This window comes from Balaenoptera physalus, assembly GCF_965194825.1.
Source record: "Balaenoptera physalus genome assembly, chromosome: 11".
Lineage (NCBI taxonomy): Eukaryota > Metazoa > Chordata > Mammalia > Artiodactyla > Balaenopteridae > Balaenoptera > Balaenoptera physalus.
Genome location: NC_138896.1, coordinates 75,228,296 through 75,256,047, shown reverse-complemented (window position 1 = coordinate 75,256,047; position 27,752 = coordinate 75,228,296). Strand labels below are relative to the sequence as shown.

Sequence of the window (27,752 nt, the reverse complement as noted above, 5' to 3'; positions counted from 1 at the left end):
AGTCATTTTCCCAGTATTGATTCTTCCAATCCAAGAACATGGTATGTCTCTCCATCTGTTGGTTTCATCTCTAATTTCTTTCAACAGTGTCTTATAGTTTTCTGCATACAGGTCTTTTGTCTCCCTAGGTAGGTTTATTCCTAGGTATTTTATTCTTTTTGTGGCAATGGTAAATGGGAGTGTTTCCTTAATTTCTCTTTCAGATTTTTCATCATTAGTGTCATCATTTCATCATTAGTGTCATCATTCATCATTAGGAATGCAAGAGATTTCTGTGCATTAATTTTGTATCCTGCAACTTTACCAAATTCATTGATGAGCTCTAGTAGTTTTCTGGTGGCATCTTTAGGATTCTCTATGTATAGTATCATGTCATCTGCAAACTGACAGTTTTACTTCTTCTTTTCCAATTTGGATTCCTTTTATTTCTTTTTCTTCTATGATTGCCATGGCTAGGACTTCCAAGACTATGTTGAATAATAATGGCAAGAGTGGACATCCTTGTCTTGTTCCTGATCTTAGAGGAAATACTTTCAGTTTTTCACCATTGAGAATGATGTTTGCTGTGGGTTTGTCATATATGGCCTTTATTATGTTGAGGTAGGTTCCCTCTATGAGCACTTTCTGGAGAGGTTTTTTATCATAAATCGGTGTTGAATTTGTCAAAAGCTTTTTCTGCATCTATTGAGATGATCATATGGTTTTTATTCTTCAATTTGTTAATATGGTGTATCACATTGATTGATTTGCATATATTGAAGAATCCTTGCATCCCTGGGTTAAATCCCACTTGATCGTGGTGTATGATCCTTTTAATGTGTTGTTGGATTCTTTTTGCTAGTATTTTGTTGAGGATTTTTGCATCTATGTTCATTGGTGATATTGGTCTCTAGTTTTCTTTTTTTGTAGTATCTTTGTCTGGTTTTGGTATCAGGGTGATGGTGGCCTCATAGAATGAGTTTGGGAGTGTTCCTTTCTCTGCAATTTTTTGGAAGAGTTTGAGAAGGATGGGTGTTAGCTCTTCTCTAAATGTTTGATAGAATTCACCTGTGAAGCCATCTGGTCCTGGACTTTTGTTTGTTGGAAGATTTTTAATCACAGTTTCAATTTCATTACTTGTGATTGGTCTGTTCATATTTTCTATTTCTTCCTGGTTCAGTCTTATAAGATTATACCTTTCTAAGAATTTGTCCATTTCTTCCAGGTTGTCCATTTTATTGGCATAGAGTTGCTTGTGGTAGTCTCTTAGGATGCTTTGTATTTCTGTGGTGTCTGTTGTAACTTCTCCTTTTTCATTTCTGATTTTATTGATTTGAGTCCTCTCCCTCTTTTTCTTGATGAGTCTGGCTAATGGTTTATCAATTTTGTTTATCTTCTCAAAGAACCAGCTTTTAGTTTTATTGATCTTTGCTGTTGTTTTCTTTGTTTCTATTTCATTTATTTCTGCTCTGATCTTTATGATTTCTTTCCTTCTGCTAACTTTGGGTTTTGTTTGTTCTTCTTTCTCTGGTTCCTTTAGGTGTAATGTTAGATTGTTTATTTGAGATTTTTCCTGTTTCTTGAGGTAGGCTTGTATAGCTATAACCTTCCCTCTTAGAACTGCTTTTGCTGCATCCCGTAGGTTTTGGATCGTTGTGTTTTCATTATCATTTGTCTATAGGTATTTTTTGATTTCTTCTTTGATTTCTTCAGTGATCTCTTGGTTATTTAGTAATGTATTGTTTAGCCTTCATGTGTTTGTGTTTTTTATGTTTTTTTCCCTGTAATTGATTTTTTTAAAAAATTTTATTGGAGTATAGTTGATTTACAATGTTGTGTTAGTTTTAGGTGTACTCCCCTCTGTTTCTTTTTCTTTTTTAAAAAAATTAATTAGTTTATGTATTATTTATTTTTGGTTGTGTTGGGTCTTCGTTGCTACACATGGGCTTTCTCTAGTTGCCTGTAATTGATTTCTAATCTCATAGCGTTGTGGTCAGAAAAGATGCTTGATATGATTTAAATTTTCTTAAATTTACTGAGGCTTGATTCGTAACCCAAGATGTGATCTATCCTGGAGAATATTCCGTGCGCACTTGAGAAGAAAGTGTAATCTGCTGTTTTTGGATGGGATGTCCTATAAATATCAATTAAATCTATCTGGTCTATTGTGTCATTTAAAACTTGTGTTTCCTTATTAATTTTGTTTGGATGATCTGTCCATTGGTGTAAGTGAGGTGTTAAAGTCCCCCACTATTATTGTGTTACTGTCGATTTCCTCTTTTAGAGCTGTTAGCAGTTGCCTTATGTATTGAGGTGCTCCTATGTTGGGTGCATATTTATATTTATAATTGTTGTATCTTCTTCTTGGATTGATCCCTTGATCATTATGTAGTGTCCTTCCTTGTCTCTTGTCACATTCTTTATTTTAAAGTCTATTTTATCTGATATGAGTATTGCTACTCCAGCTTTCTTTTGATTTCCATTTGCATGGAATATCTTTTTCCATCCCCTCACTTTCAGTCTGAATGTATCCCTAGGTCTGAAGTGGGTCTCTTATAGACAGCATATATATGGGTCTTGTTTTTGTATCCATTCAGCAATGTGTCTTTTGGTTGGAGCATTTAATCCATTCACGTTTAAGGTAATTATCGATATGTATGTTCCTATTATCATTTTCTTAATTGTTTTGGGTTTGTTTTTGTAGGTCCTTTTCTTCTCTTGTGTTTCCCACTTAGAGAAGTTCCTTTAGCATTTGTTGTAGAGTTGTTTTGGTGATGCGGAATTCTCTTAGCTTTTGCTTGTCTGTAAAGCTTTTGATTTCTCCATCAAATCTGAATGAGATCCTTGCTGGGTAGAGTAATCTTGGTTGTAGGTTCTTCCCTTTCATCACTTTAAGTATATCATGCCACTCCCTTCTGGCTTGTAGAGTTTTTGCTGAGAAATCAGCTGTTAACCTTATGGGAGTTCCCTTGTATGTTATTTGTCATTTTTCCCTTGCTGCTTTCAATAATTTTTCTTTGTCTTTAATTTTTGCCAATTTGATTACTATGTGTCTCAGCATGTTTCTCCTTGGGTTTATCCTGTATGGGACTCTCTGCGCTTCCTGGACTTGGGTGGCTATTTCCTTTCCCATGTTAGGGAAGTTTTCGACTGTAATCTCTTCTCTTCTCGGGTCCTTTCTCTCTCTTCTTCTTCTTCTGGGACCCCTATAATGCAAATGTTGTTGCATTTAATGTTTTCCCAGAGGTTTCTTAGGGTGTCTTCATTTCTTGTCATTCTTTTTTCTTTATTCGGTTCCGCAGCAGTGAATTCCACCATTCTGTCTTCCAGGTCACTTATTTGTTCTTCTGCCTCAGTTATTCTGCTATTGATTCCTTCTAGTGTATTTTTCATTTCAGATATTGTGTTGTTCACCTCTGTTTGTTTGTTCTTTAATTCTATTAGGTCTTTGTTAAACATTTCTTGCATCTTCTCGATCTTTGCCTCCATTCTTTTTCCGAGGTCCTGGATCATCTTCACTATCATTATTCTGAATTCTTTTTCTGGAAGGTTTCCTATCTCCACTTCATTTAGTTGTTTTTCTGGGGTTTTTTCTTGTTCCTTCATGTGGTACATAGCCCTCTGCCTTTTCATCTTGTCTATCTTTCTGTGAATGTAGTTTTTGTTCCACAGGCTGCAGGATTGTAGTTATGCTTGCTTCTGCTCTCTGCCCTCTGGTGGATGAGGCTATTTAAGAGGCTTGTGCAAATTTCCTGATGGGAGGGACTGGTCGTGGGTAGAGCTGGCTGTTGCTTTTGTGGGCAGAGGTCAGTAAAACTTTAATCCACTTGTCTGCTGATGGGTGGGGCTGGGTTCCCTCCCTGTTGGTTGTTTGGCCTGAGGTGACCCAACACTGGAGTCTACCCGGGCTCTTTGGTGGGGCTAATGGCAGACTCTGGGAGGGCTCACGCCAAGGAGTACTTCCCAGAACTTCTGCTGCCAGTGTCCTTGTCCTCACGGTGAGACACAGCCACCCCTGCCTCTGCAGGAGACCATCCAACACTAGCAGGTAGGTCTGGTTCAGTCTCCTATGGGGTCACTGCTCCTTCCCCTGTGTCCCGATGTGCACACTACTTTGTGTGTGCCGTCTAAGAGTGGAGTCTCTGTTTCCCCCAGTTCTGTCGAAGTCCTGCAATCAAATCCCGCTAGCCTTCAAAGTCTGATTCTCTAGGAATTCCTCCTCCTGTTGCTGGACCCCCAGGTTGGGAAGCCTGACGTGGGGCTCAGAACCTTCACTCCAGTGGGTGGACTTCTGTGGGGTATCTTTTTTGGTGAGTTCCAGTGTCTTCCTGTCGATGACTGTTCAGCAGTTAGTTGTGATTCTGGTGTTCTTGCAAGAGGGAGTGAGAGCACGTCCTTCTACTCTGCCATCTTGAACCAATCCTCTATTTGTACTCATTCTTCAATCCAACTCAAGTTCTGAAATCAATAATGAGTCGTACAAGATTTAAGACATTCCTTTTTCATTTTCCTATGACTCATACTTCTTTCTTCCTGGCAGTTTGTTGGGGCGGGGGTACGAGGAGGAACTCTCCAAACTCCGGAACTCCACACTCCAGAGGCAGCCCTTTGGACGTGCTGCCTCTCCACTTCTGGGCGGGTCCTAAGCAGAGGCCCTGCCCCACGCTTGAACGTCACCCCACCTAGCAAGAACTGGGGCATTTGACATTCAAATTTTCTTTTTCATAATTTAAAACCACATGAGACCCACCTGCCACTCACATCAGCCTTAGACTCTCATTTTCCTGCTGTGGAGCTGGCTGATGGCCCAAAGCCCACAGTAAGGAAAGGGGACACAGACCCTGCTGCCAGGTCTGGAACCTACTCCTGACTCGCAGTCCAGGGCTCTTCACTCCATTCCCATCCAGGAAAATTGTGTCCCCTTTCTACATGATTCCCGGACACTAGCCTGGGCCCAGCCATGCCGTGTACCTACAGCACTGTTCTGAGGCAAACATGCTTGGAGACATGGAAGATGTTCACAGAGTTAAGAATAAGAACAATAGTCTTAGATTTCCTGAGTACTCACTGTGTGCCAGGCTGCATGAAGAGTTTTCCAAGCTTCAGCCTCATAACAACACTGTAAAGCAGGTATTATTATGCACAAGCTATAGGGGAGGAAACTGAGGCTCAGAGAGGGCAAGTAACAGTGGAGGGATGGAGCAGGCAGGTGTAGACCCAGATCTGACTCCAAGTCTGCATCCCACAGTTTATCATCAGTGCTGCCACTCCCTGGCCCACGCTAAGTGAGTCTGAGTATGGGTTCAATATAAAAAGGAGCATTTGATATCCAACTACTGCAAACCTGAGCCAGGGTTTAAAGACAATCTTTCTTTCTTTTTTTAAACATACCTTGTTTCCAAACAGAGTGCTCAAGAACAATTAAGCTAACAAGATCCATTTTTAATGGAATGCAAGCATTTTGTGAAATGAGTTATTTTGAACTTATCATTGATGCAAAGTGGGTCTAATTGGCTTAATTTTTTCTCAACTCATGATTTAAATCCAGGAAGTGGCTCAGAGAGGTTTTGCCAATACTATTGATGGCAGGTTTCTAAAGGTCTGTGGCTGGCCACAGCTGTCTTGCTCTTGAACCATGTCCCAACCCTCAGCTGGGACAGTGGGCCAATGCCACTTGCCAGCTGGAGGACATTGACTTCTGAGTTCCTGGGGTTTGGTCACCTGTCGCTTCTAATGTCACAAGGCAGGATTGGCAGCCACCCTTGTTTTACCGACTCCTTACCCATGTCCCCAGAGCAGGGGGAGGGGAGCTCATATCAGTCATTCACACCTTAGTAAGGAAGAAATTGGGGAAATGGGATTCTAATTGTGTGATGGATGCTAAGGAATGGGGTTGAGATTTGGGGCAGCCCAGAGACCCTCTTAATGCCAGGGGAGCTGTCTAGATGTGTAACCTCCACATCTCTGAATCTCTTCAAAATGGTCCTCGGGCACCTCCTTGCTGGAATATTTCCCCAGGGACTAATGACGGGAGGTGGGTTAGGAACCGAGCACTGTACCTGGCACAAAACGGTCCTCCCTGGGCCTGCAAGCCCGCCGGCCACCAGAGGGCGCTGTAGCTTCCCGGGGCCGCCGCAGGCTCCCTCCCTTGTGCCTCTAGGGCCCACCGATCTTCCGCCTGTGCTGGGCGCTCACGCAGGGGTCCCAGGGTCCAGCGGTGGAGCCTTCCACGCACAGGGGCTGGGCGGTACTGGCTGGCGACTTCACCTTCCAGGGTGTGGCCCTCTCACAGCCGCATCTCCTTGCTCCACCAGGACGACTGGGCGAAATGCAGATTCCCAGATCTCAACCAACTGGCTCTTAATCCTGGTGCCCGCTGGACTGTGGGGCGCTTTAGCAATACTAATGTGGGGTCCCTTCCAGAGATCACCTAGAACTAGACGCGGGGCAGCCTGGGCATCGGATTCCTATGTACAGTCAGGGCTGAGACCTGCTGGCTAGAACTTGGCATAAAGGATGTGTTTTATCAGTATGCTTTGCATGCTGACTGTGAGAGCCACTGCCTTAAAGGGATTGTGGTCTGCGCAGCCCATGCATTCATTCACTCATTCACTCATTCATTCTTCATTCCACCTTTGGGTGCCCTCACGAGCTGGCACATGGAACCACAGGGTGGAATCACTCTGAAGTTTTGGTTCTCTAACTTGCTCATCTTGATTCCTTGGCCCTGCACCACTTCCCACATCAGGAAAGGATTTAACCACCTCCCCAGGTGCTGGGTGTTCTGCTTGCTTCCATTTTTTCCCAATTAATCCATGAGGTGGTGGGCATCCTGGGCCAGCCTCCTGGGGCCTGTGGGTGAGACTCCTCTGGGTAGCTCTGCTTGGGAAGAGGGATTGCTGGGTCATGGGGTGGGTGCATTTTAGGATTCATTCATTCATTCATTCATTCCACGCCACATGGCTTGCAGGGTCTTAGTTCCCAGACCAGGGATCGAACCTGTGCCCCCTGCAGTGGAAGCGCAGAGTACTAACCACTGGACCGCCAGGGAATTCCCGCATTTTAGGTTTTAATTGAAACTGCCAAGGTGCCCTCCTGTAGTCTGGTCAAAAGGCCCACGGGTTCCAATGTGCAGCTGACAGTCCCGCTATCCTGAGCATGTTTCATCCCCTTGAGGGGATGGGGTCACAGTGGCTGCTGTTTACTAAGCATCTACTGTGTCCTGAGACCGTGGGATGCACTTACAGAAATCATCCTAGTCCACAAGCATCAGCATAGTTACATGCATACCTCGGAAATATTACAAGTTCGGTTCCAGACCACCGAAATAAAGCATGAGTCACAAAAAATTTTGGGTTTCCCAGTACATATAAAAGTTATGTTTACACTATACTGTAATCTATTAAGTGCAATAACATTAGGTCTTAAAAAACAATGTACATACCTTAATTAAAAAGTACTTTATTGCTAAAAAATGCTAACCATCATCTGAGCCTTCAGCAAGTTGTAATCTTTTTGCTGGTGGAAGGTCTTGCCTCGATGTTGATGGCTGCTGACTGATCAAGGTGGTGGTTGCTTGAAGATTCAGGAAGCTGTGACAATTTCTTAAAATAACACAAAAATGAAGTTTGCCATATCAAATGACTCTTCCTTTCATGAATGATTTCTCTATAGTACACAGTGCTGTTTGATAGCATTTTACTCACAGTAGAAGTTCTTCCAAAATTGGAGTCAATCCTCTCAAGCCCTGCCACTGCTTTATCAACTATGTTTATGTAATATTCTAAATCCTTTGTTGTCATTTCAATAATCTTCAAAGCATCTTCACCAGGAGTAGATTCCATCCCAAGAAACCACTTTCTTTGTTCATTCATAAGAAGCAATTCCTCGTTCGTTAAAAGTTTTATCATGAGATTGCAGCAATTCAGTTACATCTTCAGGCTCTACTTCTAACTCTGGTTCTTCTGCTATTTCCATCACATCTGCAGTGACTTCCTCCACTGAAGTCCTGAACCCCTCAAAGTCATCCATGATGGTTGGAATCAACTTCTTCCAAACTCTTCTTAATGTTATTTTGACCTCTTTCCATGGATCACAAATGTCTTAATGACATCTAGAATGGTAAATCTTTTCCAAAAGGTTTTCAATTTTCAGATCCATCAGAGGAATCACTATGTGTGGCAGCTATAGCCTTGTGAAATGTATTTCCTTTTTTAAAAAATAAATTTATTTATTTATCTTGGTTGCGTTGGGTCTTCGTTGCTGTGCGCAGGCTTTCTCTAGTTGTAGCGAGTAGGAGCTACTCTTTGTTGCGGTGTGCAGGCTTCTCATTGCGGTGGTTTCTCTTATTGTGGAGCACCGACTCTAGGTGCATGGGCTTCAGTAGTTGTGGCACGTGGGCTCTAGAGTAGTTGTGGCTTGCAGGCTCTAGAGCGCAGGCTCAGTAGTTGTGGCACACGGGCTTAGTTGCTCCGCGGCATGTGGGATCTTCCCGGACCAGGGCTCAAACCCGTGTCCCCTGCATTGGCAGGTGGATTCTTATCTTTTTGCGTTTTTCTTGGCTGCGCTATGCGGCATGTGGAATCTCAGTTCCCTGACCAGGGATTGAACCCATGTCCCTTGCAGTGGAAGCGCGGAGTCCTAACCACTGGACTACCAGGGAAGTTCAGATTAAGTTCTTATATGGGCACAGTTTGTGGTGCTGCAAAACAATTACAATAGTAACATCAGACATCACTGATCACCATTACAAATATAATAATAACTTGAAATTTGAAATATTGAGAGAATTACCAAAATGTGACACAGAAGCACAAAGTGAGCAAATGCCGTTGGAGAAATGGTGCCGATCGACTTGCTCCACGCAGGGTTGCCACAAACCTTCAATTTGTAAAGAACGTGATGTCTGCAAAGCGTAGTATAGCGAAGTGCAGTAAAATGAAGTCTGCCTGCATCCCCATTTTACAGTAAAGGAAACTGGAGCTCCGGGAAGTTGTCACTCACTGAGGTCACACAACCAGGGACATGCAGGGTTTGAAACCAGGGGTATCTGACAGCAGAGCCCTGCTCCTGCCCCCAGGCCCTCCTGCATCTGTGTTTGCTCGGCTCTGAGTGTGAGGCCTGGTACACATTTCAGGTGGAGGCCAAGCTCGCTGCTCTGCCTACACACCTACCTGGCAGGTGGAGGGCCGCCTTCCAGACCCCCAGATCCCAGTGAAAGCGTGGCTCCGGGCCCACCACGAGAGGCATTTCCTGGGCCACCCGTCAGGCCTGGTGCCTACGCAACTCTGGAACAGGCCTTGAGCTGCACAGCTTCCCAGGCAGTTTGGCAGCATCCCTGGCAGCTGCTTCCCCGTCCCCCAGGCTTTGCCCAGCCCCATGGGGTACCGAGCATCAGTCTCTGAGGGGTTCCCCAGAGCCGGGAGCTCCAAGAGCCAGTAGGGAGTAATGGTCCCGTTTTACAGATGAGGAACTGAGGCCTAAGGAAGAAACTCGTGGTGGTTACAGTGTGTGGGTAGCAGAGTAGAACTCACACTTCCATTCTTCCCGCCACCCTCCACAGCCTCTGGCTGAAAAACGACTTAGTCTCCCAGCCCACACAGGAGGAAACGGGCTCTGGCTGCATGGCTCTGCCTTGGAGCTGCAGGACCATGGGAGAGGCTCTGAATTCACTCACCAACTGTAGTTCTGTTCTAAACACACTCTGGACCACCCCGGGGGCTTCTGGGGCCTGTGCAACAGAAGTAGGGAACGGGGGTCCCCAGGCTCCTCCTCTGGGCTCTCACAGCCCCAGCATTCCCCAGCACAGCCCATGTCACGCTGTCTCCCCCACCTGTGAGCCCAAGGGGACAAAGCCCCACTTCTGGGGCTTTCACTGCTGGACACAGAGCAGGGATTCAAGTGTTTCCCGAGAGGATGGCAGGTGGAGAAGACAGGGGGACACTTAGGTCTCTCTGGGGAGGGTTCGGCCCCCAATCCCCGCAGCACCAGCCCCCCCTCATCCGGCTCCTCTCCAGCTGTGGAAACTTGTACCTCAGCCCAGAAAAATGAACTTGCTGGAAGTCAGCTGCTTGGCTGCCAGGGCCAGCCAATCGGGCGCTGGGGGCACCTCGCTCACCACCAGGGACGAGGGCCGGGGGCTGGACCAGAGGGGCTGGAGGGAGGGCCCTGCCTGAGGCCTGTGCCCAGAGAGAGGTGGAGAGGACGAAACAGGAAGCCGAGAGCGGGTGTTGAAGTGGTGGGGACAGAGAGATGCACGCTCAGGGGGACACCGGCTGCCACCAGTTTCCTCGCTGCACACGGGCACACTGAGCAAGTCTCTCAACCTCAACCCGGCCACTCGGCATTTTCTCACTTTTTTCTCCTACCCTGCTCCCCTCCCTGTCCCCAGGTAGGAAAGAGCTCCTGGGATATAGATTCTAGAACTCAGACACAGACTCCTCTGTGGCAAGGGCGGGGACAAACATGAGATGAGGAGTTACACCGAGTACCGCCTTGCTTTGTCCCCATTTTACAGATGAGGAAACGGAGGTTTCAAATGATTAAGTGACATCTTAAAAGCCGTATCTTTTGGCTACTCTGCGATTTGAATCCAGTGCTGTCTGAAGCCTGAGCTGTATTTCCTTCCTCTCCCGTCCTCCTCCCCAGTCTGGGCTGGCCTCGACGACTTTGCTCACGTCTCCCAGCCAGACCTTGCACTGTCCTGCTTTTCAGCGCTCGCCCCTCACTCTTCTGAGATAGACTCTCTGCAGCTGGTCCCACCTCCTCCCATCACCCCACAGACACACCTGGGGCTCCCTCAGCCACCCAGAAAAGTTTTCTGTTTTTGGCCCACGGCCCTGGAGCCAGAGGAAACCCATAAATACAAACACATTTGCATGAAAGCCCAGGGGTCTGCATCTGCAGCTAACAGCTCAGTTTAACTTCCAAGACAGAGCTGCCAGAAGCGGGAGCAGCAGCCACCAGCTTCCTGGGAGAAACGTGTCCCGACAGCCAGGTCGGTATCAGTTGGTGTTTATTTAGACACACAAATAAAAGAACCTGATGGTTCAAACAGCTTGTGCTTCTTTTTTTTTTTTTTTTTGGGGGGTGGTGGTGGGAGGTGGGGAGGGTGTGCATCATATATATAATATATATATATTTTAAAAGATCAACATATCACCAGTCCCCCACATTTTTCTCTACTGAGCAATATATACAGCCTATATATATATATATATATATATATATATATATATATATATATATATATGCGTGTATATATATATATATATATATATATATATATGCGTGTATATATATATATATATATATATATTACATATTTTTTTCAATAGATAACTACATTCAAGTAATGAAACACAGGATTTACAATTTCCCTCTGAGGGCAGAGGAAAAGCAAATTCACATCCAATTCACAGAGGAAGTACCATGAAAGCCCAGCCAGACAGGAGCTGAGGCCTCTCTGGGGTACGAGGGAGACAGGCAGCAGCAGAAATTATGACAATCACACTGCTGCTTATCGTGGGAGACAGGCAGGTGCCGATGAAGTGGGGGGCCCCGCCTGCTCTGCCTGGGCCAGGTCAGCAGGCCGTGCTGGCTGACCCAGGCTCCCTGGCTGGGGTGGGTTGGGGGCACATGTCTGGCAACCTCAATTTTCCAGGAGCCCCTCGAATTTGGGGTTCACAAAGGAGAAGCCGGCAAATGCTGTTTGGTCCATGGAGTCGATGAGGTCCTTGTCGCTGTAGGAGAGGCGCGGCTTCTCGTTCAGGAACTCCTGGTCGAAGTTGCTGTAGTCTCCAGGGGACCTCTGCAAGCAGAAGGCAGGGGTGCGTAAGCGGGACCCAAAGGGCAACCTTCCAATGGGTTCCCGAGATTCTGGGGACCCATTCCCGGAGCCATAATCCCTGTTGGGCTGGGCCAAGCCAGAGCTGCCCTTATTTAGAACAGAAAAGGGAGTCTTTCCTCTGGAAGGTGGATGCTGTTACCAAGGGAATGAGGGAAGCCAGCAGGGGGCCTGGAGGAGGAAAGGTGGACATCCACCCAAGCAGGGTTCTAGAAGACCACAGCCCTGGGTCAAAGCCCACCCACCACCTGTTTTTGTAGGTCCCACAAGCTAAGGCTGGCTTTTGCATTTTTAAATGTTTAGGAAAAAATCAAAAGGAGAATAACACTTCATGACGTGAAAATTAAATGAAATTCAAAGTTCGGCATCCATAAATAAAGTTTTATTTGTGCACAACCACACCCCCTCACTGACATACCGTCTATGGCTGCCTTGAGACTATCTGGCCTGCAAAGCCTAAGATATTTACTATCAGGCTGTTCACAGGAAAAGTTTGCCAACTCTCTGCTTCTGAAGGTACAATGAAAGGGTGATTGAAAGAGGTCTTAAGCTGGTGGCCCTCAGGCCAAACTGAGCTGCAGGTACAACCATTTTGACTAGCCATGGATTTTAATGGCATTTGAGCCAATATTTTAAAATTGGGCAATTTGACATAAAAATCCTGGTTTCTGGCTTCTTTTGAAAATTGACAGAGCAGAGCAGCCCTGGGCCCATGTCCTGGCACGTCCGCCCACTCTTGGTGCTGAAACCCGCTTGGCCAGCTCATCACAGGCCCCACTTCCCACTGACAGGGGCTGCCGATCAGCTGCCTGGTGTTATTTAAAATCAGTCTATCCCTCTTTCTATCAAAAGTGAGACACTGAAAGCAGGCTGTGTGATTTTCCTACAGCTGGCCTGGCCTGGTAGTGACGTGCCCAGGGCAGGAGGCACTGAGTTTGAGATCCCTGGAATGGGGGAGTGCTCTGCGGCTTCAAGACACAAACACATTACGCAGGCTGCTCAGTGGAACAGCGTGTCCTGACAGAAGAGGGGAAGCAAAGGAGAGAAAGGGGAAGGGAGGGAAGAGCTGTGATCAGAGAGGGGCCACGGAGTTCAACTTCTGAGAAGTCCAGCCTGCCTCTGCTCTCCTGCTGGCTCTTTGGCGGCTTCTCTAGATTCTAGGCCTTTATGCAAACCATCCCTCCTCTACCTGGAATACCTCCCATCTGCCCTTGGCCTGACCGAGCTTCCCCAGCCCTGCCGACATCCCATTTCCTCTCAGACCCACCCCGATCTCTGCATCTTGGGCACCGGCCCACAGACCCTCCCAATGGCAACTGATTGTGTGTGGCCTTGTGACATGTCTTGTACTGCTGTCATTTATCATAAATGACCATCAGTGTGCAAGTTTCCTATCTCTCTGAGGAGCTGGGGCCCCTCTAGCTCTGGGACTGGGCCTCCCACTTTGCTATGCAGCCCAGCACAGTGCTCTGCACCCAGAGGGCACTCAGCATTTCCGATATTTTTTGGAAAATGGATTGGATAGATGGGTAGATGGAGGGAGGGGGGCCTTAACTCTGATCCCCAAAGCATACTCCCCTGCACACAGTGGGTTTTAAAGAACGTATGCTAAAGGGTGGCTGGATCCACTGTCACCAGTGTTTGTTGAATGACTGACTGAGGAGAGATGGTGAGGATACGAGCATAGAGGCTGTGGCTCAGTGTGCCAAAGAGGTTGGGAAAGCAGATTTGCTAGAAGAAGGGAGAGGAGGAGAGCATGTGAATGATGCAGGAGAGAGGCAGGGCAAAGCAGGAGGAGTCCACCCCGGAAGGCAGTGAGGGACAACATCGAGTGGGCAGCCCCCACTGGAGTGGGATCACGTACCACTCTGGGCTTGAAGGGCGGCTCCACTGCACGTTTCTCCAGCAGAGCCCAGTTGATGGTCTTGAAGAAGGGGTGGATTTTGATGTTCCCTGTCACTCCCAGCCTCCTGGTTGTATCCCGTTCAAGCAGCTGCAACGCAGCAGGTAACCTGGTTAGCACCCGAGGGCTGTAGGAAATGGGAGCCTCAGAAAACCCCCAAGCAGGCCAAGGGGTGCCCAGGCTGGTCCAGCCCAGGCTGGTGTCACAGCCCAGGGCTTCTGGGGCTGGGAAGTCCTCTCTGGCCTCTGGTCCCAGGTCCGGTGGAGAAACAGGACGTGGACTGGTGCTGCCAGGACTCTCAGCTGGTGGGACTTGTGAGTAAAAGCAGGAGCCCTTACTGGGTGTTTACCATCTGCCTGGCATCATACATTTATGTTTTTTTCCCCAAAACTCTGTGAGAAAGGTTCTCTTCTGGCCTCACTTTGTAGATAAGGAGATAGACTCAGAGTTTAGCCTAAGGTCTATCTGTCTTCTGACCCCAAGCCCATCATTGCCAGGCCAGGCTGATTCAGTGCAGGGAACATAGACAGGAGGTCCCAGGAACGTGGCAGGAGAGTGACCCCCCAATGTGTTAGGACCGGAGCACTGGTGAGGCTGCCATCCCTGAGACAGGAGGCTTCTGGCATTCCCGTGACCTGGCGTCTGCCAGCTCCTGCCCCTGCCAGCCCAGCCCAGGGGCTCCTACCTTCTCCAGGATGTCCTTGGACTCCCTGGTGATCCAGCGGGGATAATACGGTGAGTCCACACGGATGGACTCGAAGAGTTCGTCCTCATCGTCACCATGGAAGGGGGACTGACCAATGAGCATCTCATAGAGGAGGACTCCAAAGGACCACCAGTCCACGGAGAACGAGTACTTCAGGCCCTGCAGGATCTGGGGCAGAGGGGGTGCTGGAGCTGAGGGGGCCCTGGAGCACAAGCCCCGGCCAGCCCTCCTCAGCCTCTCGGCTGTGGCTCGGACATCGCCACCCACCCCCTGTGGAGACAAGGTGTCGGCCAGAGGCGGGGCCGGGAGGGTGCCACTCACCTCGGGGGCGATGTAGTCAGGGGTGCCACAGAAGGTGCTGGCCTGTTTGTCCCCGAACATGTTCTCCTTGCACATGCCGAAGTCAGCAATCTTGATGTGGCCGTCCCGGTCCAGCATCACGTTGTCCAGCTTGAGGTCCCTGCGGGGAGGGGACAGGAAAAGGAGTCGTTAGGGTCCAATTCCCCTCCTCCCCGTAGTCCCCTCCCATGTCCCCATTGTCAGCTTGGAAAGCCTAGGACTCTCTCCAGGGGACAAGGGAATGAGGAAGAGGAGGGGAAAGAGGTGCTAAACACAGGTGATTCCTGCAAGCCGCCTACTGTGTGCTGTGTGCTGGACACACACCATCCTACTTCCTGAAGCCCAAAATGAGGCTCAGCGAGGTGGTACCACTAGCCTAGGGTCACCCAGCTAGTCAGCTGTGGAAGCGCCCTGGACTCAGGTTTGTCAGACTCCACAAGGGCAGGGAGCCCGTCTATTTTAAGTAGGTAGTTGAGTAGATAACTTAGGCACACGGTAACAAGCACCAGAAAAGCAGAACAGCACAAGGCCCATCTTCCACTAACCTCGCTTGCCAGGCCCTCCCTAGACTGAGTCCAGGCACGGACAGCACATTACAATGTGCATCTCACGCCAACTTTTAAAGCCTGGCCCCTAACGTTCAATATGCACTGTCCCATGGATTGGTTTTCCACTTGGCAACATACCTTGGGATCATCCCACAATAGTACACACAGCACGGCCTCAGCCTTTCGGATGAGTACATATTAATCCATGGCAGGATGGGACTGTCATTTATTGGGTGAGAATTTATGAAACCAGACCCCGTTGGTGGAAGCTCAGAGTGCTCGGATGCAGCTGCAGAGGGAGACCGATGGCTCCAAGGGAGGGAGACCCCATACCAGTCAGTGCTACGCTCCCGCCAAAGCTGTCGAGTATGGGCAGGGAGTTCCCAGTCCCTGGAGCTGTGCCAGCCTCAGCTAAGGGGCCACAAGGAATTGTAGCAATGGAGTAGGTGGTTTAAGCAAATATCCAACTAAAGACCGACTCCAAGAGGAGATGGGGCCACAGCTGGACCGGGATCCACTCAGAGCATTTAGAGGATATGATGGGGTTGGGGCCTCCCCTCCTATACACCCCCCACCTTCCGATCCCCGCACCTGTAAATGATCCCTTTCTGGTGTAGAAACTGTAGTCCACAGACTATCTCAGCCGCATAAAACCTGGATGACACACACACACACACCAAGTGTCCTGAGATGTCTGTGAGCAGCCCCTGCTTCTCCCTCAGTCTTCATCCCCACCCCCAGGGACAGGAAATGCTGAAAATAACTCCACGGACAACCTGGTCCTGATCAAGCACATCTTGTATCAGGCAAGTAGGGGCTGGTAGTCAAGGCAAGAGAGAAAATTGTGAAGAAAAAAGCTCCAAATGAGACAATTCTCTATCCTAAGAGTGTATGCATTTATATAGATATGCCTGTGTGCACACACACACAGTCTGGGGGTGCATGCTAGTTTGGGGTCCACCCACCTGGGTTCTGCATTGTGCAGGATCACCCACCCGCTGAGGCCCAGGGAGGGGACAGGACCTGGCATGTCTAGGTTGTGTTCCCAGCCACAGCTCACCCCTCACCCCTAGCTTCCCACACGGGGCGGGGGATGGCCCTGGCCACCCCAAGTCTCTCCAACCCCAGCTCCAGCCCAGGCTGGCTTCACCAGGGGGAGGGAAGAAGGAATGGAAGGCAGATGGGCAGAGGGCTCTTCCTCCAACAGGGCCTTGCGTACGTGGCACGGTAGAGCTCGAAGCGGCCTTTGTCCTGGATGTGATACATCAGATCGCCCCCATTGAGGAACTCCATCACAAAGAACAGGTGGTCCTGCGGGGGGAGGGTGGTGAGCAGAGGCACAGAAAGCGGCAGGAAGCTCCCTCACTGAGGACCACTAGGGGCAAGCCCCAACAGGAAGCAGGGGGCAACTCTGCCCTGGCGGATGTGAGGGGGGAAGAACGGCCCTGCCCTGGGGAGTCTGAGGAAGGGGCACTCAGCCTTGCCTTAAGTGGTCTGAGGAAGAAGACTGGGCCCTGCCCTGGAGAATCTCAATGGGAGACATGGCCCTGACCTGAGCGACTGAGGGGGGCTGTGGGCCGGGGCACTGATAGTGGGCGGGCCGGCACCTTGGTCTGGAAGGTGCAGAAGAGATGGGTGAGAAAGGGATTCTCCCCGGAGAGCGCCAGCACCCGCTTCTCCACCATCGTGCACTCCACGTCATCATCGATCAGAACCACGTCCTTCTTGAGGGCCTTGATGGCGAAGAATTCTTTTTTGCCCTTCAGCTCTGCGAGCAGCACCTGACAGATGGGCAGGGGTGCTGAGCAGGGGAGGTTCGGACCAAAGGTCAGGGCGCATGGCCCAACCCAACCCGGAAGCACCCAGGGAGGGTGGGAAGCAGGTGCCCCTTGGCTACCGAGCCCAGGTCCCTTGGGCTGCCTGCCCCAGGGCCATGGGGCCCTCACCTTCCCGAAGCTGCCTTTGCCCAGGACCTTGAGGAAGGTGAAGTTCTCAATGCTGCACTTGGTGCTGCTCTCCCAGATCTTGCCGTAGGTCCCAGTTCCTGCCCGAGAGACAGCTGCTTCAGACTCATGTCTCATGTCCAGAGGGTGGTCCTCCCCTGCTGGGTCCCTCCCCACAGAGGTGCCTCCTTTCCGGTTGCACTCAACTGTGTGGAGAGGCTGGGTCCCATGCTGGTGTTGGGGGGTAGGGGCTTTCCTGGAAGGAATGGGCAGAGCTTCACCTGGGACATCATCTCCAGAGACTCCTGGCTTCTTCTCAAAATTCTGGTAGATCCCAACAGTCTCTGCAGTCTCGGAGTCCGACCTCCGGGCAGGTCTCTGGAGGGGGTAGGGGTTGGGGGGCCAGAGGTCATACCATGGTCAGAACTCCCAACCCAGAGGGGGGACCCCAACCATCCGTAACTCCACCCTCAATATGGGTGACAGCAGGGGTAGAGCCCGGGACCCCAGGCAGTGCACGTGCATGTACACGTGCATGTACACATGTGTGAACAAGCGCGCACGCGCACACACACACTTCCGGCACAGAGACGCCTCGGTGGTCTGGAAGGCACTGATTACAAACAAAAGTTCTGGAAATTGAACCCTAACTTCCCAACCACTTACTCAATAGATTTTTATTTGTCTTGCCTTCACTTGTTTTTTTTTTCTCACTTGTGATAGATTCTAGAATCTTAAAGTTCTGTGGCCTCCTTCAAGCTCCACCCATACCCAAACACACACACACAAAACATATACACACTGGACTTTCCTGGTGGTTAAGAATCCACCTGCCAATCCAGGGCACACGGGTTCGAACCCTGGTCCAGGAAGATGTCACATTCCGTGGAGCATCTAAGCCCATGGGCCACAACTACTGAGCCTGTGCTCTAGAGCCCGCGAGCCACAATTACTGAAGCCCTTGCGCCTAGAGCCCGTGCTCCACAACGAAGAGTAGCCCCTGCTCGCCACAACTAGAGAAAGCCCGCATGCAGCAACAGAGACCCAACACAGCCAAAAATAAATTAATTTAAACAAAAAAAAAGTAAAGGAGGAAAAAGAGATTTTAGGTAAACTCTTTTTTAAAAAAAACAACAAACATATACACATAAAGGCTTTAGTTCCAAGTGTTCCAACCTTGCAGTCATCCAGGTTCACCCTCAGGAAAAGCACTGCTTGAATAACTAATTTCTTAGGAGAACAAGCCCACCACCCTCTAATGTCCAATCCTTGAACTGGATCTTCCAGAAGTAGGGTCTTATGTATAAACGCCCCTCACTGCAGTTCCCCAGGAGTGGGCATGAGCCCTGACTCGTCCCCAACCCTGCCACCCTCTGTCCAGGATTCCCACAGTGCCTGCCCACCTGGGTGACTTGGTTCAAGGCCTCGGCCAAGAGCTTCTGGTTGATGCCACAGAGGTTGGCCACCTTCATCTGGCACTTATGGTGCACGTTCATGCCACAGTCTGGGGTGGGAGAGAAGCAGAGCCATCAGGGTCCCCGCCAGGCAGGCAGCCAGCAGGCTCCAAGAAAACTGTCCCCTTGTCCCAGGCCCAGCCAAGGGCAGGGAGGGATGGAGGAGAGAGCAGGAGAGAGCAGGGCTTTTGGCAGCGTCTGCTGGGTTTCCTGCCTTTAGAAAAAGATGTATCTGAAGCCATCACGAGCACCTCAAATCTTTCATTATTTAAAGAAGAAAAAGAAAAAACAAATGTCTGGGACAAGCTAGGCAAGTCACTTTTCCTCCAGACGTCTCTCGTTTCAGTGAAGCCTGAGGTGGGGGAGGGCCTGCTAGGAGCACGTGCTGAGCTGGTGTGAGACGGGCCCTGGCCGAGCACCTTCCGCCCGCTTTCCCCTCAGTGACTCTTTGGGGCCGACTCTAACGCCTGTTTTATACTTGCGTGGAGCTCTCAGCGGTGGGGCCACCTTCTGACGGTCACACAGTAGTAAATGGCAGAGTCAGTCGGGCCAGTGGGGAGGGGCCAGGAGGCCTCACCCATGTGAGAGTCCCCGAGCGAGGGGGCAAAGGCAGCCTCAGCTGGTCTCAGCTTCCAAGGTCCGGGTGGGCCCCCCTCCCACTTCCGCCACAGCCCCCGCCCTGGCCGGCACGCACCTTCACACTTTAATCCCTGCTTCACCAGCCCCCAGAGCAGGCTGCCGCAGTGGTCGCAGAAGGTGGGGCTCATGTAGTTATAAACCTTGAACCGGTGTGGCATGTCAATGTTGAAACGTTCTTTCTGGAACTAGGGGTGCAGGGTGTCACAGGTCAAGGATCACATACCAGCTCCAGCCCCTTCCTCACCTCCTAACTCTCCCTGATCCAACCCCATGCGTGGCAAGATCCCCAAGAGGGCTCCATGGGGACTGGGAAATCCAGGGATCCCAGGGGCCAAGCCAGGGGAAGGAAGGAAGAAGGAAAACGGGGAGGAAGGGTGACCCCACAGGGAAGGGGTGGGGAGAGCTCGAATCCCTCCCGCCCTACCCCGGGCCCGGCCTCACTATGGTGTCCCGGCTGTTGGCTGCAGTGCCCGTACACCGGCCAATGATCTTGTCGATGCATTTCTTGTGGATGGCAGCGTTGCATTCTTGAGGAGGCCCAGGCCCAGGAGGGGGACGGGAAGGCCCCGGAGGGGCAGAGTCTGTGAGCTGGCACCCCCCGGCCCAGTCCTGCCCTCCACACAAAGCCCCCGTGCTCCCCGACCGCCCAAACCCTCACCACACGGAGCCCACAGCCTAGAGCTTGATTTTTCTCTCCTCCAGTCAATCCCTGTGGGAGGAGTCTGGGAAGGATGGGGCAGGGAGGACAGGTCGATCTGGGGGTGTCTCGGAGGTTAGGAAAGGCTCAAGGAGTCCCGGTGGGCAGGGAGCGGGGCATGGCAGTGAGAGAACTAGAGGCAGAGGAGCCCTCTTTGTGGCTCAGGACAGCAAACAGCTCTTAAGCTCTCTCACCCACCCACCCACACACACCCACACCCACACCCACACACACACACACACACACACACACTGACAGATGCACCCCAACACAAAGGCACTCAGATACACGTACACAGCATGTATAATGACAAACCTTCTTACATAGAATGCTTACCGGGCACCAGCCACACTTAAAATACAGCTTTACATATTTTATCCCATTTGATCTTCACAATGACTCTATTGCCCCTATTTTACAGATGAGGAAATTGAGGCACAGAGAGGTTAAGTAAATTTGTCTAAGGTCCTACAGCTAGGAAGTGGTAGAGCTGGGATTCAGACCCAGGCAGGCTGGCTCCAGAGCCTGTGCTCACCACCACCGGTCCACACTGCCTCATGCATGCACCGACGGCCGTAGAGAAGGGTGTGCTCATACGTGAGTACCAGATGCACAGAGCTCTCAACAGAAGCACACATGCAGCCAGGGATGTGCTGGCAGAGGTCTAATAGCCTCTCTGGGGGGAAAGAGCCCCGATGTGCAGCACTGGCAGATTCTGTGTACATACTCCACCGGGGCCTATTTCAGGCCGCCAACGTGATGTCACTGAACAGGAAGCGCTGGGAAGAGACACGCCGGCTCCAGCACTCACTGACGCAGCTGCCATCCACACACACACTACCACATGGAAAGCCTCACGTGCATACACTCAAGCACAGGCTTCATCCAGACACACCGTCCCAACACAGGGACACAGGCTTCGCTGTGAAGGCACGCAGGCACATGCGTGCACACACATGTGCATACAAACCGGGCTGTGGAGACACTTACGCCTGCATTTGTAGCCTTGCTTGTTGAGACCCCTGAAAGACAAGTGCCCAGGCAGGGTGACTGAGGGGAAGCACCGGGGATGGGGGCCCTCCCTCACCCACCCCACCCCAGAGGATACAGCCAGTCTCACCAAACAAAGTCTCTGCACACAGAGCAGAAAGTGGGCTGTCCAAAGAAGGTGGCGATAAACTCGTGGTTCTTGATGTAGTGAATTTTGGCCTGTTTGATGGCTCCACGGCGGTTCATCGTTGGGAACTTGGCCTCGCCTTCACCCCGCATTGACTGCTTGCAATCTGGGGGCCGGGTAGCAGTGAAGTCAGCCCCAGCCCACGGGAGGGGCCACACCCCTTCAGTCCCTCCCAGGGCAGTCCTGGACAGAGCGCCAATGGAGGCTGCTTCCCTAAACCTCCGTTCTGGCTCTGGCCTCTGAACCTCCGTCCCCAGCCCAGGTAAGGAGGGGCTTACCTATGTCTTCCAGGAAATACTGCACAGACATCAACACCTTGGCCTGGGGTTGCAGGTCCAGCTGCAGGGGTGAGGGTGGGGGAGTCAATGAGGGCAGGCCTGGGCCAAGCCAGACTCAGAACCCGCCCCCATGGTTGGTCCCTGAAGGACCAGGGAGTCCCGGCGGCCTAGCCAGACACCTGTCTGCCCAGAGTGGGCAGGGCCCCACCCCTGAGCCCCGCCCCCAGCCCTCACCCAGGGGTATTATTACATTTGGGGAAGTGAAAGGATCCAGCCCACACCCAGCTTGGCCACATGGCCCCGGGAACAGAGTGGGAAGGGAAACTCCCCGCCCCCAACCCCAGCTGCCCGCTTCACAAGGATCTTAGAATGGAGGCACGGCATCCCCCCACACACGCAGACACACAGACACACGCATACTGACACAGCGTGCTGGTTCTCTCTCTCTCCCTCTCTCTGTCGGGGGCTCTGTCTCTCCAGTCTCCTCACACAGACTGGCTCGTCCTAAGGGCAAGACCCTCAGCTCCCCCAGGGCCTGGTGACTGACAGTGTCCCTTGGGGTGGTGGACAGAGAGCACAACAGCAGTCTGCCTGATTCTTCAAGGGTGGGTGCAGCCCTGGGTCAACCTCTCTCGGCCCAGTTCCTTCACCCCTCACTGGAGGCTGAGTAGAGTCTCCATGGTCACAGGTCTTTCCCGGCGGGGACATCTTGGCTGCAGGAGCCCACATGTAACCCCAGGGGGCAGGGATGCCCTGCCAGCGCTGACATCCTGTGGCCACGAGGGACATATGGCCACGTGTGTGTGCAGAGTCCAGGTTTCAGGAGGTGAGTGGCGGGCCATGAGCCTTCTCCTCCCCGACCCCCCCTGCTGTGGAAGATCATAACTGGTGTTCCCCGATGCCTGCCTGGGTTTGGAATATCTGTGAAGATTCCAAACAGAACTGGGAACAATGGGGTTCTCTGAGAAGGGGGACCTGGTGTTGGGGCTAGGACCCACCCTTTCATACAGCTTGGTATGTTTTACTATGTGCACAACCTGCCTTTGCAAAATTAAAAGGGAAAAAAGCAGCTGTAATACCAAGGAGGGCTCTCTTTAGCACTGCCTACGTGCCAGGTTCTGCAGTAAGCCCTTTGCATCCAGCTGCTCATTTCATCAGAACTGACCCTACCGTAGGTCTTTTAGTAGTTTCTCCTTTTACAGATTCAGAAACAGACTCAGAGAGGTGAAGGGTCTGATGAATCGCAGGACCAGGATTCGAACACAAGCTGTCAGCTACAGAGCTGCCCCAGTGGCCGGAGCAGCCGGGTGCCCTCGGCCGTACCCGCTCACTTTGCCCACACACATGCGTGACTGTGGCTGTGCCCCTCACCCAGAACTCGGCCTTGCCATTGTTCTTCTTGCAGCGCTCGGCCAGCACCGACACGCCCACTGTCACCTCGGACACTGGCTCCTCCGCGGCTCGCATCAGCACGATCTGGATGACGCGACCCTCATAGATGTGGGCATCGAACGAGGACTTCCACTCGGGGTACATGGTGGGCTTCTTCTGCACCAGCGTCTTCCCACGCTCTGCAATGGGCCAGGAAGGCAAGGTCGGGCTAGGGCCCCTCTGTGCCTCAAATCCCAGGCCTTCCCACAGCCTTCCATCCTATGGAATCTGCCTGCTCTCTCCCCCAGGGCCCAAGTCTCCACTCCTCAGCCCTCATGACCATGCTCTGCTCGCCTCACCAGCCCCGTCTCACTCACAATCCGCATGAGAGCACAGAAACGCTGGCAGTTTCCCCAGGGTGCCCTGCTAGGTTCCACCCCGGGCCTTTGCTCCTGCTGTTCCTTCTTCCTGTGACCCTCTTCCTCCAGCCCCTCTTAGATGTCACCTTCCCTTAGACATTTACTCAGTGACACCGCCACAGGCTCCCCCATGCCAGCCATGGTGTTGGAGGCAAGGAACACGGTACCTGTCCTCCTAGAGTCCCAGTCCTGGGCAGTGACATGAATCAGTTCACCCCTCAAGTGAACATTAAATCACAGCTGTCATGAGACCGAAGAGGGCAAGGTCACTGGTTCTAGACCTGCCCATGGTCAGGTGGCCTGCCCCAACCTAAGGGTCAGGGAAGGCTTCCTAGAGGAAGGGACGGCTCAGCTGAGACCTAAGGGATGAGCCAGGGGTTCACCAGGTGAGGGCAGAAGCAAGAAGGAATGGCATGAGATGTTTGCTTCTTCCAGGATGACCTCCCTGACTGCAGCCTGGGATGGTTCCTCGTCTGGACTTCCCTATCACAGGATTCACTGTCTGGCTCCTCCACCAGACTGTGAGCCCCATGAGGGCAGGGCCTGGTCAGCCCTGGAGCATGGCAGTGTTCTCAGTGCCCAGCACAGGGCCTGGCACAGATGGACATGTGGAGCTCCTGCAGGGAGCCTGTTCTTGGGCGAAACAACCAGTGGGGGAGGAGCCAGAAGCCCTGAGCTCCACAGAAGGTTCCATGTAGCCAGTGCAAGAGGGCCTACAGGCAGTGAGTAGCCTCTGTTGTCCTGCATCGCAAGCTGAGCTGGGCAGGGAGACGAGGACAAGGAAGAGAAGGATCCCTCAGAGGCTCTAGGAGAACAAGGCACAGTCCCTTCCATTGCCTCCCCCTGGCCCTGGCTTCCCCGCCCCCCCGGCTGCTGCCAGTGCCTGTAGCCCTACCTGTGCTGAGTGCCTCCTTCATCTTCACAGCACAGAAGGGCTGGCTTGCCTCGTCTGCGGCCTGCAGGGAGCCCAGCTCGTAGGAGTTGAAGGAGATGCGCAGGAACGGTGCCATGTTGGGGCTTGCAGCAGGGCTGTGGAGACAGAAGGTGTGAGGCGGGCAGCAGGGACAGCCCTGGGAGGTGGTCAGGTATCCGCTCCCCCCAGGGCTCCCACAGCATTGAATGTGGCCCACATGGTGCTTAAAATGCACTAGTCCTAGTTGCCACCATTAAAATTGAGAAGTTTTATGTAAGACTAGATTGGTAGCCTCCCTGGTGAAATTGGAAGGTGCAACATCAGGCCTACTGGGCCATATCTGGCTGGCACTGCCCCCTTTGTTGGGCACCCCTGCCGGTTGACTCCAGTTCAGAGGCCCCCTTCCACTTCTCTCCAAATCCTATCTAGGCCCTGGAGGCATGTGAGCCTGTGACTCCCATGTCATTCATTTGGGGAGTCAGTCATTCAATGCCTCCTTTAATACCCAATGGCTGTTACCTAGTATGTGCTGGCCATAGCACCTCGGTGCCAGCCAAGATGGGCAGGACAGCACCCCTTCCTCCCTGTACCCTGCCCCATGCAGCCCTCCTTGGTTTTCAAAGTTTGTTTTTTGCCATAACTACCCAGGCAGACAAGTAGGGCCAAGACAAGTAGCAGGGCCAAGATGATCACCCCCACTTTTCAGATGGGAAACTGAAATCCTGAGGTTGAACCAGAACCCAAAGCTGGGATTCTACTAATTAAGCACCCACTTTGGGACCAGGGTAGTGAAAGGCCCCACCCACATCAGTGTGCCTGACACTTCTGAACCTGAGCCCCTTGGGGTCAGGCGCTCTCGCCTACCTGGAAGTTTGTCCGCACTTTCAGACTACGTTTTTCCAAATATAAAACTACTTTAATGTCGAATGTAACGCTGACATTGCTTCTTAAACCACACAGGTTGGCCCCACACGCCCCCATTCCTCACAGTTCCTCAAATCGAGGATCACTATGGGTGGCCCCGAAGGTCTTTCGTCTTGTCCTCGTGGAGGATGCTCAGCTGTGCAAGCCCACAGGTGTGCGCTCGTACACCTGCACAGACACTGGCCCCGGGCCTAGGCCCCATAGGAGGGAGCTCCACAGCCGTGGCTGCAGGAACACTTGCTAACGTTCATCCCCGTCGATACGTATTTGCTCCATCCTGAACATAAGCCGGCACGGAGGCAGACTCAGACACGCACCCTTACCCACACACGCGCCTGTGTGCACAGGCAACAGCCACCCTGGCCCTGGGACGGCTCCCCCAGCTCCTCCACATGGCCGCAGAGTACCAGCCAGGCCTGCTGGCAGCTCCAAGCCCAGATGAGCTCACAGGAAACACTTGACCTCAGCCTACAGCCCAGCCCAATGGCCCGGCCAGTCCTCTGAAGCCTGCAGCCAGAGTAGAGGGGAGAGACCATGCGGGGCAGACCCCACCACGTCCCCTGCCCGGGCCAGGCTCCTACTCAGAGGGAGTGAGAGTGGGTATGGGAGCTCACGTCTGAGACCAGATAGGCCAGCCACAGTGACCCCTCAGCAGGCAGGGAGGGAAAGCCAGCTGTGGGCGGCTGCTGCTTCCTCCCGGGGCCCAAGCAGGCATGAGTGTGCAAGCTGGTGTTGGGGGAGGGGGGCGGTATGTGTGGGTGTGACTGCACAGCCATGGAGATGTGTGTGCCTGCGAGGACGTGTGAGTGGGTGGCAGGTAGTGGGCACTCAGCCAATGTTGAAGTGGAGAGCGAGCTGCGTGGGCCTGGCTGGGAGCGTGCATAGGAGCCTGGGTGAGTGTCTCAAACTTCTAGGCAAAAGGACATCGTGCCCCTCCTGCCATCCTGTGTGGTCTGGGGGTCCAGAATGATCAGCAGGGCCCCTGCACAGCACACACTTGCCATGTGTCTGCATCCGCGTTCCAGGGCCTGACCCCCGGCAGACGTGGCTCAGCCTCATGCTTCCCAATAGGATAACCTCGAGACCTAGGTGGGGCCGTGATGAACTTCCTGAGTGTCTCAGAGGATGAGGGGGCAGGTGGGCAGGGACAAAGGAGGAGCAGCTGTGCTGCAGGGGGCTGGGCTCGTATGGGAGAGGGGGTCAGGGCAGCCCTGGGTGGCAAAAGGACGGGCAAGCTGCCTGGGTATAAGATCCTATCACCCACACTGCCTTGGCTGTGGGACTCTGTGGGTCACTTGGCCTGAGTCTCAGTCATCCCCATCCTCCAGATGAGGAACAGTCCCTCGCTGCAGGGTTGTCACGATGATGAGAACTTGGATAGGACGAGAGCCAACACCAGCCCCACAGCCTCAGGGCGGGGGCCTCTTACCACTACAACCCGTTCTTGCTTATAGCACCCCTCTTTCATCTGTGCACCTTCCTTCACCGCTTACAAAGTACACGCACACCCCCGCCACATCCACTCCACGCCCCCCCCCCACCCCCGTAGCCTGGGAAGATGGTCCTGATAACTGACTCTACCTCTCGGGGAAACCAAGTCTCCAGGAACAGAGCTGCTCATCCTGGAGTAGCAGGTGGGCCCAACACCTACCGGCCAGCTCCTCCTGCACCCTTCCCCCACCTCCCCTTGGGGCCCAGTCCAGGTGGCCCCTGGGCTCCGGGTCACCCAGCAGGAGCCGTCCGTGGACCACCCAGGGCTGTGAGGCGGAGACGGGATCATCGGCCTGCCCTCCAGCTCTGCAGCACACTCGGAGCAGTTGCTGTTCACAGTCAGTCAGAAGCCACCAGAGGGAAAACCACAACCACAGCAGGCCCCAGTCCCGGCCCCAAACCTGCACAGCCAGGCCGCAGCGCCGTGAGAGAGAGGACCCACGGGCTGCCCTGGGGCTACTTGGCAGTAACTCTAGGGTTAGGTCACCTAGCCCCAACTACCAAGGACTAAAACTAGAGCATGGGCCCCGGCCAGGTTCTATCACCTCCTCCACCTCAACTGCACCGCCTGGACCCCCAGAGGAAGACAGGCACCACGAGCTGGCATCTTCTTCCATTGATGAACCCTGAAAGAGGTCTTGGGCCCCTGCACACCAGGACCCCCCTGCACAGCAGAGCCAGAGTTGCCCACCTACCTTGCAGAGCATCTGAACACTGGTGGGAAGACCAGAGGGTAAAGTGACAGCACAAAAGCAAGGTGGGCCAACTATTTATAGCCCCCATGCAAATTGGCTCAGGCCCACAGGCCCCAAAGGAAGGCCACTGGCTCAACCTCATCCCCACTCTGCAGGGCCACGGAGGTGGCAGGGGTTGGACTCCACACAGGCCTCCATGGGGACCAGCTCCTTGGAGCCAGCTGAGGCCAGCCAGGCCTTTCCCAACCGCCTGTGGGCTCCAAGTCTCTACTCTCCTGCTTCTCCAGCCCACAGCAGAGGCAGCCCCGTGAAGCAGAGAGCTCCGGACTTGGGAGTCAAAGGGCCTGGGTGTGAATCAGTGCCCTCACTTATAAGAAAGATCATCCTTCTCTGAGGCCAACATACACCAGACCAACCTTGTAATGGCATTA

General features: G+C 52.2%; 1 protein-coding gene across 5 annotated transcripts in view; it reads right to left on the bottom strand.

The window, feature by feature from the left end:
• Nucleotides 1-7,424: 7,424 nt before the first annotated feature.
• PRKCD (protein kinase C delta) overlaps nucleotides 7,425-27,752 on the bottom strand; it is a 32,514-nt gene continuing 12,186 nt past the window's right edge. For 2 of the 5 annotated variants that reach the window (XR_014251189.1, XR_014251190.1), the window contains 18 exons: nucleotides 24,194-24,327; nucleotides 22,880-23,079; nucleotides 21,509-21,569; nucleotides 21,174-21,336; nucleotides 21,044-21,075; nucleotides 19,798-19,883; nucleotides 19,412-19,541; nucleotides 18,667-18,767; nucleotides 17,545-17,641; nucleotides 17,267-17,364; nucleotides 16,928-17,101; nucleotides 16,540-16,631; nucleotides 15,912-15,974; nucleotides 14,755-14,893; nucleotides 14,413-14,601; nucleotides 13,689-13,817; nucleotides 8,773-11,788; nucleotides 7,425-8,680 (listed from right to left, as the gene is read on the bottom strand). Coding sequence is in view for 2 of the 5 variants with exons in the window: in XM_082414612.1 (XP_082270738.1) it covers nucleotides 11,630-11,788; nucleotides 13,689-13,817; nucleotides 14,413-14,601; nucleotides 14,755-14,893; nucleotides 15,912-15,974; nucleotides 16,540-16,631; nucleotides 16,928-17,101; nucleotides 17,267-17,364; nucleotides 17,545-17,641; nucleotides 18,667-18,767; nucleotides 19,412-19,541; nucleotides 19,798-19,883; nucleotides 21,044-21,075; nucleotides 21,174-21,336; nucleotides 21,509-21,569; nucleotides 22,880-23,079; nucleotides 24,194-24,308 (2,028 nt within the window). In the remaining 3 variants the exon portion in view is untranslated. Of the gene's footprint in view, nucleotides 11,789-13,688; nucleotides 13,855-14,412; nucleotides 14,602-14,754; nucleotides 14,894-15,911; nucleotides 15,975-16,539; nucleotides 16,632-16,927; nucleotides 17,102-17,266; nucleotides 17,365-17,544; nucleotides 17,642-18,666; nucleotides 18,768-19,411; nucleotides 19,542-19,797; nucleotides 19,884-21,043; nucleotides 21,076-21,173; nucleotides 21,337-21,508; nucleotides 21,570-22,879; nucleotides 23,080-24,193; nucleotides 24,328-27,752 lie in introns of those variants that run through there. The other 3 variants (XR_014251191.1, XM_082414612.1, XM_082414613.1) reach the window with 3 other exon arrangements.